The 15,901-nt window shown below is 44.8% G+C and overlaps 1 protein-coding gene across 1 annotated transcript; it reads right to left on the reverse strand.

Annotated features, from left to right (window-relative positions):
* On the reverse strand, positions 1 to 15,077 carry LOC125446622 (nurim-like). The gene is made up of 4 exons (XM_048520330.2): positions 14,872 to 15,077; positions 5,904 to 6,106; positions 2,310 to 2,486; positions 1 to 1,352 (listed from the first exon to the last, which is right to left on the reverse strand). Exons 1-4 carry the CDS (start codon positions 15,026 to 15,028, stop codon positions 1,026 to 1,028), a joined length of 864 nt encoding a protein of 287 aa, XP_048376287.1. The 5' UTR covers positions 15,029 to 15,077; the 3' UTR covers positions 1 to 1,025.
* Between the last annotated feature and the right edge of the window lie 824 nt (positions 15,078 to 15,901).

Consider the following 15,901-nt stretch of genomic DNA (forward strand, 5'->3'; position numbering starts at 1 on the left):
AGAAGCTGCCGTCTCAAGGCAATCATTTATTATTCCAGACATAATTTTTTTTTGATAAAAATTGATAAAAAGAAATTACACACCCAGAATTTCAATCATGTCACTTACAGTAGAACGCAATTGTCCATATACCACTCGCTTTTACAAATGGGAGTTGTCAAACTCAACGATTTGAAATTATCACTGACCAAGGTCACTCACTGGAAGACTTTGACGTTCCACTCTGGTCTAAGACAGAGTCCCAAACTGGGCATAATTAGGGAATGTTAATGCCTCCTGCGTGATTCTTTCCGAAGGCATCAGAATTCCTGACTGGTTCACCCTTCACTCAGACACTTTCAACATTCATCCTGGGAAATCTTTCCTCGCTAAAGCCGTTTCATTTGGAAGGAATGAAAGCCATAAGGACTCTGTATGAAATTTGCTCAGGGTAACACAAAGTTGTTTCTTGTGGGCATGGTATGTCATAGCAAAGACTGCCCCAGTGTGACGCTCAACGTTCACAAAATTATACATTTCCTGGAAATGGAAGACTACGTGTTAAAAGTGAAACATGATATGATCTAAATGGAACAAAATGCTTTGGAAGTGAAAAGCAGGCACAGTAGGATGTTGTCTTGAAAACACTGATGGGCACTGATCTGGCAACTCTAGTCAGTGCAGTCTGCAGCATGGTTATGGAATAGTGATAGAATGGTGCGGTACTCAGTCAGAACGACAGGAAGGGGGAAGAGGACGTTTTCTGAGGATGGAAGCAAAGGCACATTGTTTGAGCCAGAATAAACTGCACATCTGGCCCGTGTGATACCTGAGTTTGATGGGACGGTCGGTACCAGCAGAGAAGGAAAGACTCCGAGGCTGACCGCCATGCGAACCTGAACTGCATCTTTCGAAAGGAAAAAAACACACACTTATCTGCGGCCAAAGTTAAAGATTACCAAGGCCTTGTACAGTTTAGGAGTCACAGAGCAGACATAAAGTAGCAACTGTTTCCAAGGTTGGGTGCCCCCTCCAAGACTTGGAAGCTACTCCTGGTATTTGGCCGACTCTCCGAGGCCGTTGTGATCTGCCAGGTGGCCGTGAGTGCTCTCCTCCCGGGAGAAGATCTCAAACTTCTTGTTGAGCTGCGAACGCAGGTAGTGATAATCGTGCTGGTCCAGGCTGTGGCCGCAGATCATGTACAGGGTGAAGGCAGTGGACAGCAGCAGGCGGTCGAGGGACAAACTGGGCAGCAACCACAGGATGACCAGGAACTCCAGGAAGACTGGGTGCCGCAGGTGGCCGTACAAACGCTGGGCCTTCTGCGATTTCAGTTCCATGGGGTCTCCAAGAGCGAGACAACAATAATAAACCTAGAGGAGAACGCAGAGAGAATAATTAACTGTGCAATAGAGTAAGGTGGCGGAGGGGGTTCATACAAGTTGAAAACAACAATTTGGTGCAGTAGTAGGTCATACAGCCCCTTGAGCCTGCTCTACGATTCAATATCCTGAAATCCACATTCCTGTGGATGACCAATAGACATTGACTCCCTTGGTAGTGGAGAATGTATCTACCTCTGCCATGTAGTATTTAATAATCCCACCTCCAATCCTCTCACTCTTGCCTTAAATGGGAGAGCTGTTATTTTTAATCTGCATTCCCAAATTGTAGTCTTATGTATTAAACCTAACTGTTGAGGTCAATGTAAAGTAAAGACAGCATTTCAAAGGATCCCCATCAGCTTCCAAGTGGTTGGATTAAAAGTATAACCCCCAAACCCCATCCTACAGTGTTGCCACATCCTGCTATCCATCAAGGCAGCTCGGTGGCTCAGTAGTTACCTCTGCCTCCTCACAGCCCCAGGAACCTGGGTTCAATTCCACCCTCGGGCGACTGTCTGTGTGGAGTTTGCACATTCTCCCCGTGTCTGTGTGGGTTTCTGCTGGTTTCCTCCCACAGTCCAAAGATGTGCCCGTTCAGTGGATTAGCCATCCTAAATTTCCCACGGTGCCCAGGGATGTATAGGCTAGCTGGGTTAGCCACGGGACATTCAGGGTTATAGGGACAGGGTGGGGATACTCTCTGGATAGTTGGTGTGGACTCGAAGGGTTGAATGGCCTGCTTCCACACAGTAGGGATTCTATCAATCAGTCATCTTCATCAGTAATGACCACTGCATGTGGGAAAGGAAGCGTTTACTGACTTTCTGCACGTTTCTCATGCCTGTCAGGCCAAAGCCTTTGGTGCACCTAGGTTCCTGTTGCTGCTGAACTGAGATCTGATAACCAGGCATCAGTGACTGCCTTTTCAAGGTACCTAGGACTCACCTGCTTGAGACCCATGAGCTCGGCGTAGTCAAAGATGAGGACAATGCTGAAGATGATCAGCCAGGCAATGACGTGAACAATGAAACAGATCAATGGAAACCAGGTAACCCAGGGCTCCTTGGACACGCTCCACAGCAGGGGGGCAGCATGGGTGGGCTGCCAGTAGTGCATGAGCAGCTGGGGAAGACAAGGACTATTGAGATGAGAGAGATGCCTGAAAACAAAGCGAGAGGACAATCTCTGCAACACAAGGCGAAAGAGAATCTGGACAGGATACAAGGGATTGAAAACCATGAGGGAGATAGACAATGAGAAATGGGACAGTGTACCTGTAACTAAGGGAGAAGCGAACCATTTACATAGAGAGTTAAAATGGTGATGATAATTCAGACTGGACGGCTACAACAGAGAGGGAGGAGAAGGGAAATGGTTGGAGACAAGAGCTAAGCACAGGGAGAGGAAGGTACAGGAAGAGGAAAAAGAGATATAGGGAGTGTGAAGAGGTCCAGGGAGAAAACAGAGAGATATAGAAAAGTATTTATGGTATGGAGACAGTGGCACAGGGAGGGGAGAAACATGCTCAGGGAGAAGGGAGAGAGGTGCAGGAAGAGGAGAGAGAATGATTTGTTAGGCAGAAGAACAAGGCACGCAGATGGAAACAAACAAGGGAGACAGATTCACAGACAAGCCAAAGAAAAGAAAATGGAGAGAGAGAGAGAGAGAACGATCAGGCAACAGAAGGCGTGGCACCATTAAAGGAGAGAAAGATGGATTCAATGTGACACAGAACCAAACAGGCATAAAGTGACAGAATGACAGTTGTAAAACAGGGACAAGGGATGACGTTGCAATGAAAAACCCAAGAACTCAACAGCAGCGACAAAAATTCTTAGAATAAAATGGGATGAGAGGGTCATGAGGTCAGAAAGATGTTTGAGGTGAAGTTCCGGAAGGGGGCAGGTCAAAAACTGGAGAAATGGAGATAGGATGTGGGAGAGACAGAACAGGTGTGCAGGGCAAGGAAAATGGGAGAGAATGGGGAGAAAGGGTGACAGAATGAATAGATTCTAATGAATTGAGTTTTCAGAGAAATTTAGAGGAGGGAATAACACAGAGATCAAAAGGGGTGAAATAACTGAGGAAGAAAAACGCAGAATTGAGTCTCTAGTTCATGGTTTTTATTACAAGGATAAGCAATAATTAATATCTACATGATATTTTTGGAGACTGACATCCCAGCATCTACATAACATTTTGATTTGCAACAGTGTTATATTAGAACATATAGAACATTACAGCACAGTACAGGACGTTCGGCCCTCGACGTTATGCCGACCTGTCATACCGACCTCAAGCCCATCTAACCTACACTATTCCACGTACGTCCATATGCTTGTCCAATGACCACTTAAATGTACCTAAAGTTGGCGAATCTACTACCGTTGCAGGCAAAACGTTCCATTCCCTTACTACTCTGAGTAAAGAAACTACCTCTGACATCTGTCCTATATCTTTCACCCCTCAATTTAAAGCTATGCCCCCTCGTGCTCGCTGTCACCATCCTAGGAAAAAGGCTCTCCCTCTCCACCCTATCTAACCCTCTGATTGTTTTATATGTTTCAATTAAGTCACCTCTCAAACTTCTTCTCTCTAATGAAAACAGCCTCAAGTCCCTCAGCCTTTCCTCGTAAGGCCTTCCCTCCATACCAGGCAACATCCTAGTAAATCTCCTCTGCACCCTTTCCAAAGCTTCCACATCCTTCTTATAATGTGGTGACCAGAACTGTACACAATACTCCAAGTGCGGCCGCACCAGAGTTTTGTACAGCTTCACCATAACCTCTTGGTTCCGGAACTCGATCCCTCTATTAATAAAAGCTAAAACACTTCTTAACAGCCCTGTCAACCTGGGTGGCAACTTTCAAGGATCTGTGTTCATGGACACCGAGATCTCTCTGCTCATCTACACTGCTAAGAATCTTACCATTAGCCCTGTACTTTGCCTTCCAGTTACTCCTACCAAAGTGCATCACCTCACACTTGTCTGCATTAAACTCCATTTGCCACCTCTCAGCCCAGTTCTGCAGCTTATCTATGTCTCTCTGCAACCTACAGCATCCTTCGTCACTATCCACAACTCCACTGACCTTAGTGTCGTCTGCAAATTTACTAACCCATCCTTCTATGCCCTCATCCAGGTCATTTATAAAAATGACAAACAGCAGTGGACCTAACACCGACCCTTGCAGTACACCACTTGTAACTGGTCTCCAGGATGAACATTTCCCATCAACTACCACACTCTGTCTTCTTTCAGCAAGCCAATTTCCGATCCAAACTGCTATATCTCCCACAATTCCATTCCTCCGCATTTTGTACAATAGGCAATTGTGGGGAACCTTATCGAACGCCTTGCTGAAATCCATATACACCACTTCAACCGGTTTACTCTCATCTACCTGTTTGGTCACCTTCTCAAAGAACTCAATAAGGTTTGTGAGGCATGACCTTCCCTTCACAAAACCGTGCTGACTATCCCTAATGAATTTATTCTTTTCTAGATGATTATAAATCCTATCCCTTATAATCTTTTCCAACACTTTACCAACAACTGAGGTAAGGCTCACTGGTCTATAATTACCAGGGTTGTCTCTACTCCCCTTCTTGAACAGGGGAACCACATTTGCTATCCTCCAGTCATCTGGCACTATTCCTGTAGACATTGACAAGTTAAAGATCAATGCCAAAGGCTCGGCAATCTCCTCCCTGGCTTCCCAGAGGATCCGAGGATAAATCCCATCCGGCCCAGGGGACTTATCTATCTTCACCTTCTGAAGGATTTCTAATACCTCTTCCTTCTGAACCTCAATCCCAACTAGCCTAGTAGCCTGTATCTCAGTATTCACCTCGACAACATTGTCGTAGAGTGAATACTGTTGAAAAATATTCATTTAGCACTTCCCCAATCTCATCTGACTCCACACACAACTTACCACTACTATCCTTGATTGGGCCTAATCTTACTTTCGTCATTCTTTTATTCCTTATTCTAGTATATTCCAGTATTAAGCACTTCAGATGGGACAATGCAATATTTTATTGTCTATCACTCAAGTGGGACAGTGGGATATTCCAGTGTCTAAACAGTTGTATGATAAATTGTAAGAATTTCATTTCTACCACTGTGTTTTGTATCAGTGTGATATTTCAGTTTCTATCCCAGTTATGGTATAGTGTGATAGTTTAGTGTTTAGCTGTCTTGACATAGGATGTTGTGAGAATTTCATTGTGTAATATTCCATCTAGAACACTGTGATAATCCTACGTATTATTCAGACATGAGATAGTGAGACATTGTAGTGTCTGCCTCTGAGATGGGATAAGACAGTGTGATATTCCAGTGTGTAATATTCTGAATTGGATAGTGTGATATTCTAGTTTTTTTTCTGACATGGGACAGTATTAAATTCTGGTTTCTGGCTCTCTGATGTGGGGCAGTATGATATATCAGAGTCTTTTTAACAATCTGTAATCTCTGTTAGATGTTTACACTTCTGTCCTCAAAATGAGCAACTTCTGGCTTTCTTTTCCCACCTGGAGAGAGGCTGCTGTGCAGAAGACATAGACCGATCGCTGGAGGACCCCGAAGCAAGTTAGTGTCCATCTCCTCACTGTTTCCATTGCCATAACGCTGTGCTGCAGGATGAAGAGTGCGAGTAGTGCCAGGTTGAAGAGGAGAGCCTGCTGTACCTGCTTGTCTCTGAAGACACCCTGCCATTCCACGTGTTTGCCTACATCTATAAAAATAGTGGAGTCAGGTAAGGAAAAAAAGATACATGTCCCAGCAGGAGAAAGTTTAGAAAATTCACCCAATAATTCACCAAATGGCGCAGCAAATAATTGGCTGAAATGGGACTACGTACATCCCAACAGCAGAGGCAGCATGTGACAGACAATGGATTGAACCAAAACTCTAGAGTCCTGCCACAGCTCATGGTAGAGGTGGACAATAGCGCTGGTCAATTGAACGACTATCTAGAGAAAGAGATTCTACAAACATCCCCAGCCTAAATGGTGGGACCGCCCAGCAATGTAGGCCTAGAAGCGTCTAGAGGATGAAACATCTCGGCCTCCTCCTAATGTCACCAGCATTACAGATGTCAGTCTTCAGCTAATTTGATTCACTCCACATGACATCAAGAACCAGCTGGAAACTGCAAAGGCCATGGGCCCTGACTATATCCTATTATTTGAAGGCTCCTCAAGGACTAACTGTGTCCTAATCAAGCTCTTCCAATAGAGCATTAAACTGATATCTTATTCAACAACATGTAAAATTGTCAAGGGATGGAATGTCAAATAAAAAGCAGGACAAGTTCATACCTGGCAACTATCATTCCACCAGTCTACTCTCAATCATCAAAGTGATGGAGGGTGATACTGACAGTGCTATCGACTTATGCTCAGTTTGGGTTCCGCTGTGGCCGTTTGGCTTTTGATCTCATTACAGATTTGATCGAAGGCAAAATTCAAGAAGTAAGAACGTGTGTCCTTGACATCAAAGCAGCAGAAGTGAGCATATGGCAGTAATGGTCTAAAGGTAGGTTTTAAACAAACAGCTTAGTCGTGTTTCGACACAGCTCGGACTTTAACTCAAATGTAGGCACGGTACCATTGCACCACAAGAGACCCCATTGATAGTCTCAGTACTCAATATTAGCCAGCAGCAGTAGACTACCTTCAGCATCAAGTAGCAGTAAATGTTCATACTTTGTACAAACGCCAGTAGTAATAGTCTTCAGATTGTAGCTCATATAATCATATGGTCCAGATGAGGCCCCTTATGCATCGAGTCTACACTGACAAAATGACTCTAGACTTGTCTCACTTTCCAGCACTTAGCCAAGGGCTAAGACATTTCAAGTGTTCATCCAAGTAGTTTTGAAAGGTCGTGATGTTTCCAGCCACAGTTTACCAACTCACTGCATTCCAGAATTCCCAACACCCTCAGGAGATTTGGCATGTCCATAAGGTCCCTGATCAACCCCTACAGATTCATCATTGAAAGCAAACTGTCCAGGTGTATGATGGCCTGGTACGGCAACTGCTCTGCCCAGGGCCGTAAGACTCTACAGGAGGTGGTGTGCACAGCCCAGTCACGGAAGCCAACCTTCCATCCACGGACTCCATTTACATGGTTCGCTGCTGCAGAAATGCTGCCAACATCGTCAAAGACCCATTGCACCCCGGTAACGACCTCCCACAACCTCTTCTGCCAAGCAGAAGATACAGAATCCTGTACACATGCACAAGCAGGTTCAGGAACAGCATCTTTCTGGCAGTTATCAGACTGTTGGATGGATTCTAGCCTCAAATAATGTGACCTGCAAGCCTCTAAGTCTTCTTGATCTGTACATCCTTTGCTTGCTGTGATCTGCCTGTACTGCTCGTAAACAAAGCTTTTCACTGTATTTCGATACACAAGACAATAAAACCAAAATCAACCAATCACCACCCTCTATGTGAAAAGAAACTTTCCTCAAATCCCCTCTCAACTTTCTGCCTTTCATATTAAATAATGCTCTTTGTTATTTCCCCTTCAACTAAGGGGAACAGCTACTTCCTATTCTTGCTGTCATTGCCCCTCATAGCTTTATTCACACCTCAAGCAAGTTCCCCCTTACTCAAGTGTAATCATGTCCTTTCTACAGTGCAGTGACCAGAACTGCACACAGTATTCTAGCTGTGGTCTAACTAAAGCTGGAATATATCTCCAACATAACCACCACCCTGTTATTACAATCTGTGCCGCGACTGATAAAGACAAGCACCTTGTGCACCTTCTTAATTACCCTATTCATCCATCCTGTCAGCAACCTGTGGTCAAGCACTCCCAAGATTCTTCTGTTCCTCTGAGCTGCCTAGTGTCCTGCTATTTACTGAGTACTCCCTTGTCTTATTACTGGTTCCAAGTTGCATCACCGCTCTATCAAGGCTAATTTCCATCTGTCACTGATCTGAGGAATCCATACATATCCTGCTGTAATCTCAGACCTTCTTTCGCCTCACTAGCAACCACTCGTCCAATCTTTGTGTCATCTGCAACCTTATATATCACTCCCACTACATTTTCTTGATTGTCATTTGTACATATCACAAACAATAAGGGACCCAGCATTGATCCCTGTATTAAACCACTGGAGACAGGACTGCAGTGACACAAACAGCCATTAACAACTACCCTCTATCTCCTACTATTAAGCCAATGTTAGATTCAATTTGCCAAATTACCCTGGACCATGAGTGCTTTTTACCTTCTTTATCAATTTCCCATGTGGGGGCCTTGTAAAAGGCTTTGTTGAAATCCACATAAACTATATCAAGAGAACTATACTCATCCACACATCTGGGTAACCTCCTGGAAAAATTCAATCAAACCTGTTCAGCATGACCTTCCTCTGACAAACTGGATATTGTGGAATGAGGCCAAGGGTATTGTCACCAATGATGGGATGAAGGAGCATATGATTTACAGAAGGCTGGAGGAACATGCTGCACAGGAGGGATGTGAAATATAGAGGGCTTAGCTAGGCATTGGCAGGAATTTGAATCTGAGTTTGAAACTCAGTGAACAGTGAGTGGATGTGGGGACAATGTGGTGGGGTGCGCTGGCAAAAAGGAGCCACGTAGTTCAGAGAGGAGAGGCATTTACTGCAAAGTTCGCAATGGGCGGTCCTGGAAACAGGTAGCAAACCGAGTTCACACGAGGGAATCTACTGCTAGTTTGCTGTTTTAGCATCAGGAAGTTAGGTTCAGTTTAAGTGTTCACTGTGACAATGTGCAGTTGGGAAAGTACGTTAAATACCAAAGGAAACCAAGCATCCCACATACTTAATGGAGTGGAGTTACTCAAGTCCTATAGCATTGAGTGAGGCCTTTTTTTTAAGCCCAGGATGCCTTCCTTTCTCCCCATGGCACCTGCACATTTTCATTGCCTGTAACAGATAAAATTCTCCCCATTTTATTGAGAAATAAAATAAAAAGCCAAAATGGATTGGATTTAAGAGTCATACCAGATTTGAAACATTAACTGTTTCTCTCACTACAGAAGCTACCAGACCTGCCAAGTTTCTCCAGTTCTCTGTCTGTGTATTTATGGCCCTCGTTTTGGATCCTTCCCCACTTCCCAGACAACGGGGAGCGTCCTCTGTAATGGTGACCTCATCAAATACTGTTATACTTTCAAAAGCCTCTATTAGGCAAGCGTTCAGCTTTCCTGATACTGCAGAAATTAGTTCCAAGCTGTTCCATCCTTATGAATGCTTACATCCTATTGGTTCCTTGCAATTTATTTTGGACCTGTTTGTATTTCTTTACTCTATACACAGTGTATGACCATATTTTATATTAATGTAAATGACATGCACAGTGATGCAACTGTGAACTGGTTTTGTCCAGTGCGAGATTAACCCCTCAATAAGTCCCCACTCTGTGGTACTGGACTCAGCACTAGACTTGTTGTTGGCTTATGCCCAGCATTTTCTCTGCATTGCCTTGGTGCTCTATGTAGGCCATTTGGACGTGGAGCCTTTGGTCTGTAAATACACTGTGTTGTAAGTCATTCCCACACCACGTTGGACAAGATTTTAAACCTTTCTGTGGCCTTATATCTTCCCATCTCCATAAACTCAGCATCCCCCACAATACCCTCAAATCATGCTGGGAATGTGACTCTAGCCTCCTGTACACTCCCTTCCTTTCAGCCAAAATTGGTGTTGGGACTCACAGGTACAGAGCCCAATCCCCAAGATGCATTCAATGTCCTCTCCGTCACTGATTAAACATTCAATTACTCCATGCCCCACTCACCCACACACTGTTAAAGCAAGCATTTATTGTCCACCTCAAACTGCTCTTGAGATTGTGGTGGAGAACTGCCGCATTGAACTACCGCAGTCACTTACAATGCTGCTGGGAACGAGGTTCTCGGATTTTGATCAAGCGACAGTGAAGGACCGGCAATACATTTCCAGGTCTGGGTGTTTTGTGACCAGGAGGGGAATTTGCAGGCGTTGGTGTCCCCACGCATCTGCTGTCCCTGCCTTTCTAGCTGGTGGAGGTCACAGGTTTGGAAGGAGCTGCCAGAAGAGCCTTACTGAGTTGTTGTAGATGCTACACACTGCTGCCACTTTGCCTCAGTGGTGGAGGAAGTGAATGTTGAAAGTATTAGATGGAATGCAGATCGAGTGGGCTGCTTTGACAACAATAGTGTTGAGATTCTTGAGTGCTTCTCAAGCCCCTTCTTTGGCTTAATATCTTCTTGTTTTGATTACAATGAGGTTTGTTGTGTCATTCTTTTATGTCAAAGATGTAATATAAATATTGGTTATTGTTGTTGAAAACAACAGTTCTGAATCTATGTTATAGAACTGGTATACATTCCCCTTGCAATAGCAGTGTTGGTTCAACAATAGCCCAGTGCTGCCCTCTTCAGTATCTTATGTTCATTATCTGATATCGATAATGAGCCACACCCAACTTCAAAAGAGAGCTTCTTGAATTTTGTTGGACCTGCACCCACCCAAGCAAGTAGGGAGTGTTCCATCACACTCCTGAAATCTATCTTGTAACTGGTTGCCAGGCTCTGGGGAGTCAGGAGGTGAGTTACTCACTACAGGATTCCAGGCCTAAGACCTGCTCTTGCAGCCACAGTACTTACATGACGAATGCATTCCAATTCCTGGTCAATGGTAAACTCTTGGATTTTGATAGTGGGAGATGTAGTGATGGTAATTCCATCAAATGTCAAGGGATGATGGTTTGACTCACTCTTGTTGGAAAAGATCATTGTTTGGCACTTGTGGGGTATGATTGTTACTTGTCACTTGTCAGCCCAGGCCTGGGTATTGTCCAGGTCTTGCTGCAGTTGGGCTTAGACTGCTTCAGTATCTGAGGAGCTGTGAATGGTGCTGAACATTGTGCTATCATCGGCAAACATTCCCACTTCTGATAGGGGGGGATATCACTGATAAGTAACTGAAGATGATCAGGCCAAGACGCTACCCTGAGGAACCGCTGCAGAGATGTCTTGGAGCTGGGATAACTGACTTCCAGCAACCACAACCACCTTCCTATGCGCCCGGTATGAATCTAACCAGCAGATGCACCCTATTTATATGCAATGGCATCTAATCTGTGGTGTCATGGCCAGGGAGAGGGTCATGAAAGTCGAGAACATTATGAGATTCATGTGCAGTGATGAATGTTGAACTGATCATCACCATATCAATTACCAATAGCATCGAGCCCCATAGATAATGCAGTTGACCATGAAGATCCAGAAGTGTCTCAATACCTTGAGATGCAAACGCAGTATTGAAAGAACCTCACAGGTACGTCTTCTAGGTACAACAAAAGAGGAGATCCACTGCATTGAGGATGTCTGAGATGACTTTTGGGGATACAGTGTATTACTGCTTTTAGGGCCTTGGCCTTATCTCTTGTAAAGATTGAGATCTGATTTGATGGCTACAATCAGAAGATACTTGGAGGAGAAACAGCACCTGTAAAGGGTTTAGCTCAATGACAAGTCCTCTCCAAGCAAGAATCATGCAGATTGAAATATCTGTTGGACTGTCTGATGTAAATTCAGAGGGATGCAAGACAATTGGTTGAATTAGAAAGCAGACGAATTTCAGTCACATGCACATTTCAAAGACTGGGTGAAATGCTATAATGTTGGGGAGGCTGTCCACGAATGTGTGTCAGCAAATTCACGACCTATCATCGGTGCTGACAGGTCAACATAAAAGCAAAATACAGAGGATGCTGGAAATCAGAAACAAAACCTGGTGCTGGAGAAACTCAGCAACTCTGGCAGCAACTGTGGAGTGAGAGAGTTCTGTAGACGTCATATTTGTCTTGAAATATTAAACTGTTCCTCTCTTCACAGATGCTACCAGACCTGCCAAGTTTCTTTGTTTTTATTTCAACATTGCTGACAGTTTGGCTGTCAATAAACAACTCAATGTTGGCTAGCCTTGTGGTCTCCTAGTTCTACTGATTCTACACCTCCATCTTTGGTTGAATATCCTCTCAAACTAATGAAACAGTCTCATCTCTTATTAAGGGAGCCATCTCACCTACTTTTCTTTTTGTCTATCGCTTCTAAATGCCATATATCCTTGGATATTGAGTAGCCAACCTTGGTCACCCTGGAGCTACATATTCCCAGTTGCAAGTAGATCATACCCATTTATCTCAATTTATACAATCAAATAATCAACAGCTTTGACAACACTATGGGCACTCAAGAGTGCCTTTAATTCTGCTTTTTGAAAAAATTCTACTTGTATTTGATGCTTGTTTGTTATCTGTTCGGTGTTCCCTTGTAGACTGTGTCTGATATCTGTGAGCCTGACATTGGTGGTGGTGAAGTTGTTGGAGGTGATTCTGAAAGACACTATTTACATAAATTTGGAGAGGCAAGGAATGATTAGGCATTTCCAACATGGTTTTGTGCGAGGGAAACTGTGTCTCACAAACTTGTTCGAGATTTTTTTAAAGAAGTAGCCACTACGTTAGATGAGGGCAGTGTGGTAGACGTTGTTCACTTGGACTTTAGTGAAGTCTTTGATAAGGTTCCACATGGTAGACTAATCAGTAAAGTCATATCACATGGGATTAGGATTGTCTTGCCAATTGTATATGAAACTATCTTTACAATGGGAGATAGATGGTGGTGGCAGAGGGTTTTTTTTGTATGAAAGCCTATGACAAGTGGTGTTCCACAGGGACTGGTACTGGGCCTGCTTTTGTTTGTCATTCATATAAATGATATGGATGAGAATATAGGAGGTACAGTCGTAAATTTGCAGATGACACCAAAATTGTGGTATATAGATTAGTGAAGATGGTTATCTAAGATTACAAAGCGATCTTGATCAATTGGGTCAATGGGCTGAGGAGCAGCAGATGGAGTTTCATTCGGATAAATGCGAAGCACTGCGTTTTGGCAAAACAAACAAGGGCAGTACTTACACAAGTAATGATAGGGCCCTGGGGGTAGTGTTGTAGAATGGAGAGACTGAGCGGTCCAGGTAGTTAATTCTTTGAAAATTGTGTCACAGGTAGAGAGAATGGTTAAGGCATTTAGCACGCTTGCCTTCATTGCTCACACCTTTGTGTACTGGAGTTGGGACATCATGTTGAAGTTGTCCAGGACATTAGCAAGGCTTCTTCGGGAGTACTCTGTGCAGCCTTGTTGCCCTGTTACAGGAGGCATATTATTAACCTGAAGCCAGAAAGGATTAACCATGATGTTGCCAGGACTGGAGGGTTTGAGCATGTCTTTTTTAAGGTGAGAGGAGAAAGTTTGAAAAAGGACATGAGAGACAACTTTTTCTTTTTACACACAGCGTATGTTTGTGTGTGGACGAATTGCCAGAGAAAGTGGTGGATGCAAGTGCAGTAACAATGTTTAAAAAACGTTTGGATAAGTACATGAGTAGAAAAGGTTTGGAAGGATATGGGCAGAGGTACATGGAAATAGTTTAGCTTGGGAACATGATTGATGTGGACTCTTTGGGCTGAAGGGTCAGCTTCCATGCTGTACAAATCTATCTGCTTGGTCATGTCTCCTACAATTCAGTCGCATTATTGGGTGCCCCAATACTACCCTCCACAATACTGCTGGGTCAATGTCTGCTTTGTACTTGGTCAGTAGCTGGTGTTCCCTCAGTATTCATCTACACAGTACTGGAGTGTCATTGTGGGGTGATCCCTGCAGTAGGGTAAAGTCAGTGCCTTGTGTTTGTCCAGTGTCAATACTAGAGGGTTAGTATCTGGTATTCCCTTAGTCCTGTCCTCTGCAGTATCAGAGGATCAGTGTCTGCTGCCTCCCCCAGTATCACCCTGAGCAGTACTGGAGAATCAATGCCTGACGTTGCCCCAGTGTCACCCCCTGCAGTACTGGAGGGCCAGTGTATACTGCTCCCCACTGTCTCCCCCTGCTGTACAGGAGGGTGAGTGTCTGCTGCTCCCCACTGTTGCAGCACTTGAGGATTAAAGTCTGCTGCTCCAGAGTCACCCCATGCAATACTTGAGGATTAATGTCCGCTGCTCCTCAGCATCACCCCTGCAGCATTACAGAATCAATGTCCAGTGTTTTTCCAATGTCGCCTCCCTACTCTGCAGAAGTAGAGGGTCAGTGTCTGCTACACTCTCAGTGTTGGTTGCTGCAGAAATGGACGGTTAGCGTCTGCTACAGTCTCAGTGTCGACCCCTGCAGTACTGGAGGGTCCGTGCCTGCTGCACTCTCGGTGTCGCCCCCTGCAGTACTGGAGGGTCCGTGCCTGCTGCACTCTCGGTGTCGCCCCCTGCAGTACTGGAGGGTCCGTGCCTGCTGCACTCTCGGTGTCGCCCCCTGCAGTACTGGAGGGTCCGTGCCTGCTGCACTCTCGGTGTCGCCCCCTGCAGTACTGGAGGGTCCGTGCCTCTGCTCCACCTGATCCTGTGGTTCTGCCCAGGCCCGAGCCCGCCATGTTGCTGCCCACCGTCTTACCTGCCTCGGGGCCTGTCGCCGCCCCTCCCGGTCTCCTGCTCTCCCGGTAAATCTGCCGCAGGGAAACAAACGCCACGAACTCGGCCGCGCTCCACGAAACGAAAACAAAGTTGGCCAGGGACAGGCCGACAAGGGCGGCCGAATGTAACACGGTCATGGCATCGGAAGAGGGAACACTTCCGGGTCATTGGGTCGGGCGCGCCGGCCCAGTGGTAGCGGATGTGAATGTTAGGGGGAACTTTCATTGTCGCGGTGCACGCTGGATAGAGAAGCCCTCCATCACCCTGGCTCCTCAGGCAATAAGCGAAAAGGAGGAATATGGCGTTCCCGCCGTTAATTTTGGGAAGAAGTAAGAGACGACCAGTCATGGATTGAGAAAAGAAGAGAGAAAAAGACGGATGCTATGCTATTGAATTCTGTAAAATCCTGTGGTGCTTGACAGGGCAGGTATTACAATCGACGGCATCCGCTGTCGGGATCTCCCATTTATGGCAGAGATGAAGCGAAATTCTTTCTGGCATTGTTTTAAATCTGTGGAATTCTCTTCAACACGCCCATTGGCTGATCTGCTATCTTAATTCCACTTTGCCTGTGCTATATCTAAATCTCCCAATTAAATTGGTACCCCGAAAATCTTCTCCCGACATTTTGAACGCACTCGAGTGTCCACGGCTATTAGGTGTAGAGAATTCCAAAAATCCATAACTCCTTGAGTGAGAAAAATCTTTTCATCTCTGATCCATTTGGGCGTCCCTTATTTTGAATCTACTTATTATATTGAATTTGACATGCTAGTTGGTAAATATAGAAACAGGAGGTTTAAAGACAGAGATAGAAAATTGATGTAGGAGGGAAGATATCAGATTTCCCTAGCATTGGCCAATTGAATCATTTAGGATGAATGAGATGCATTTTAGCAGGACTGCACCGGGAGATTCGATAGTGCTGTTAGACAGGATTTGAACTAGATTGTTAAGGGAATGGGATCTGAGAGACAGTTCACATTTGAAGGGAAGCAAAGCTAATGAAA

Source organism: Stegostoma tigrinum, chromosome 34 (genome assembly GCF_030684315.1).
Source record: "Stegostoma tigrinum isolate sSteTig4 chromosome 34, sSteTig4.hap1, whole genome shotgun sequence".
Lineage (NCBI taxonomy): Eukaryota > Metazoa > Chordata > Chondrichthyes > Orectolobiformes > Stegostomatidae > Stegostoma > Stegostoma tigrinum.

Bases quoted from the DNA above. Each gene is read 5' to 3' on its own strand.
- LOC125446622 (XM_048520330.2), bottom strand. From the start codon at position 15,028: ATGACCGTGTTACATTCGGCCGCCCTTGTCGGCCTGTCCCTGGCCAAC. The intron at 6,107-14,871 runs GTAAGACGGTGG...CTATTTTTATAG, and splicing joins GGCGACAGGCCCCGAGGCAG to ATGTAGGCAAACACGTGGAA. The intron at 1,353-2,309 runs GTGAGTCCTAGG...GTTCTCCTCTAG, and splicing joins AGCTCATGGGTCTCAAGCAG to GTTTATTATTGTTGTCTCGC.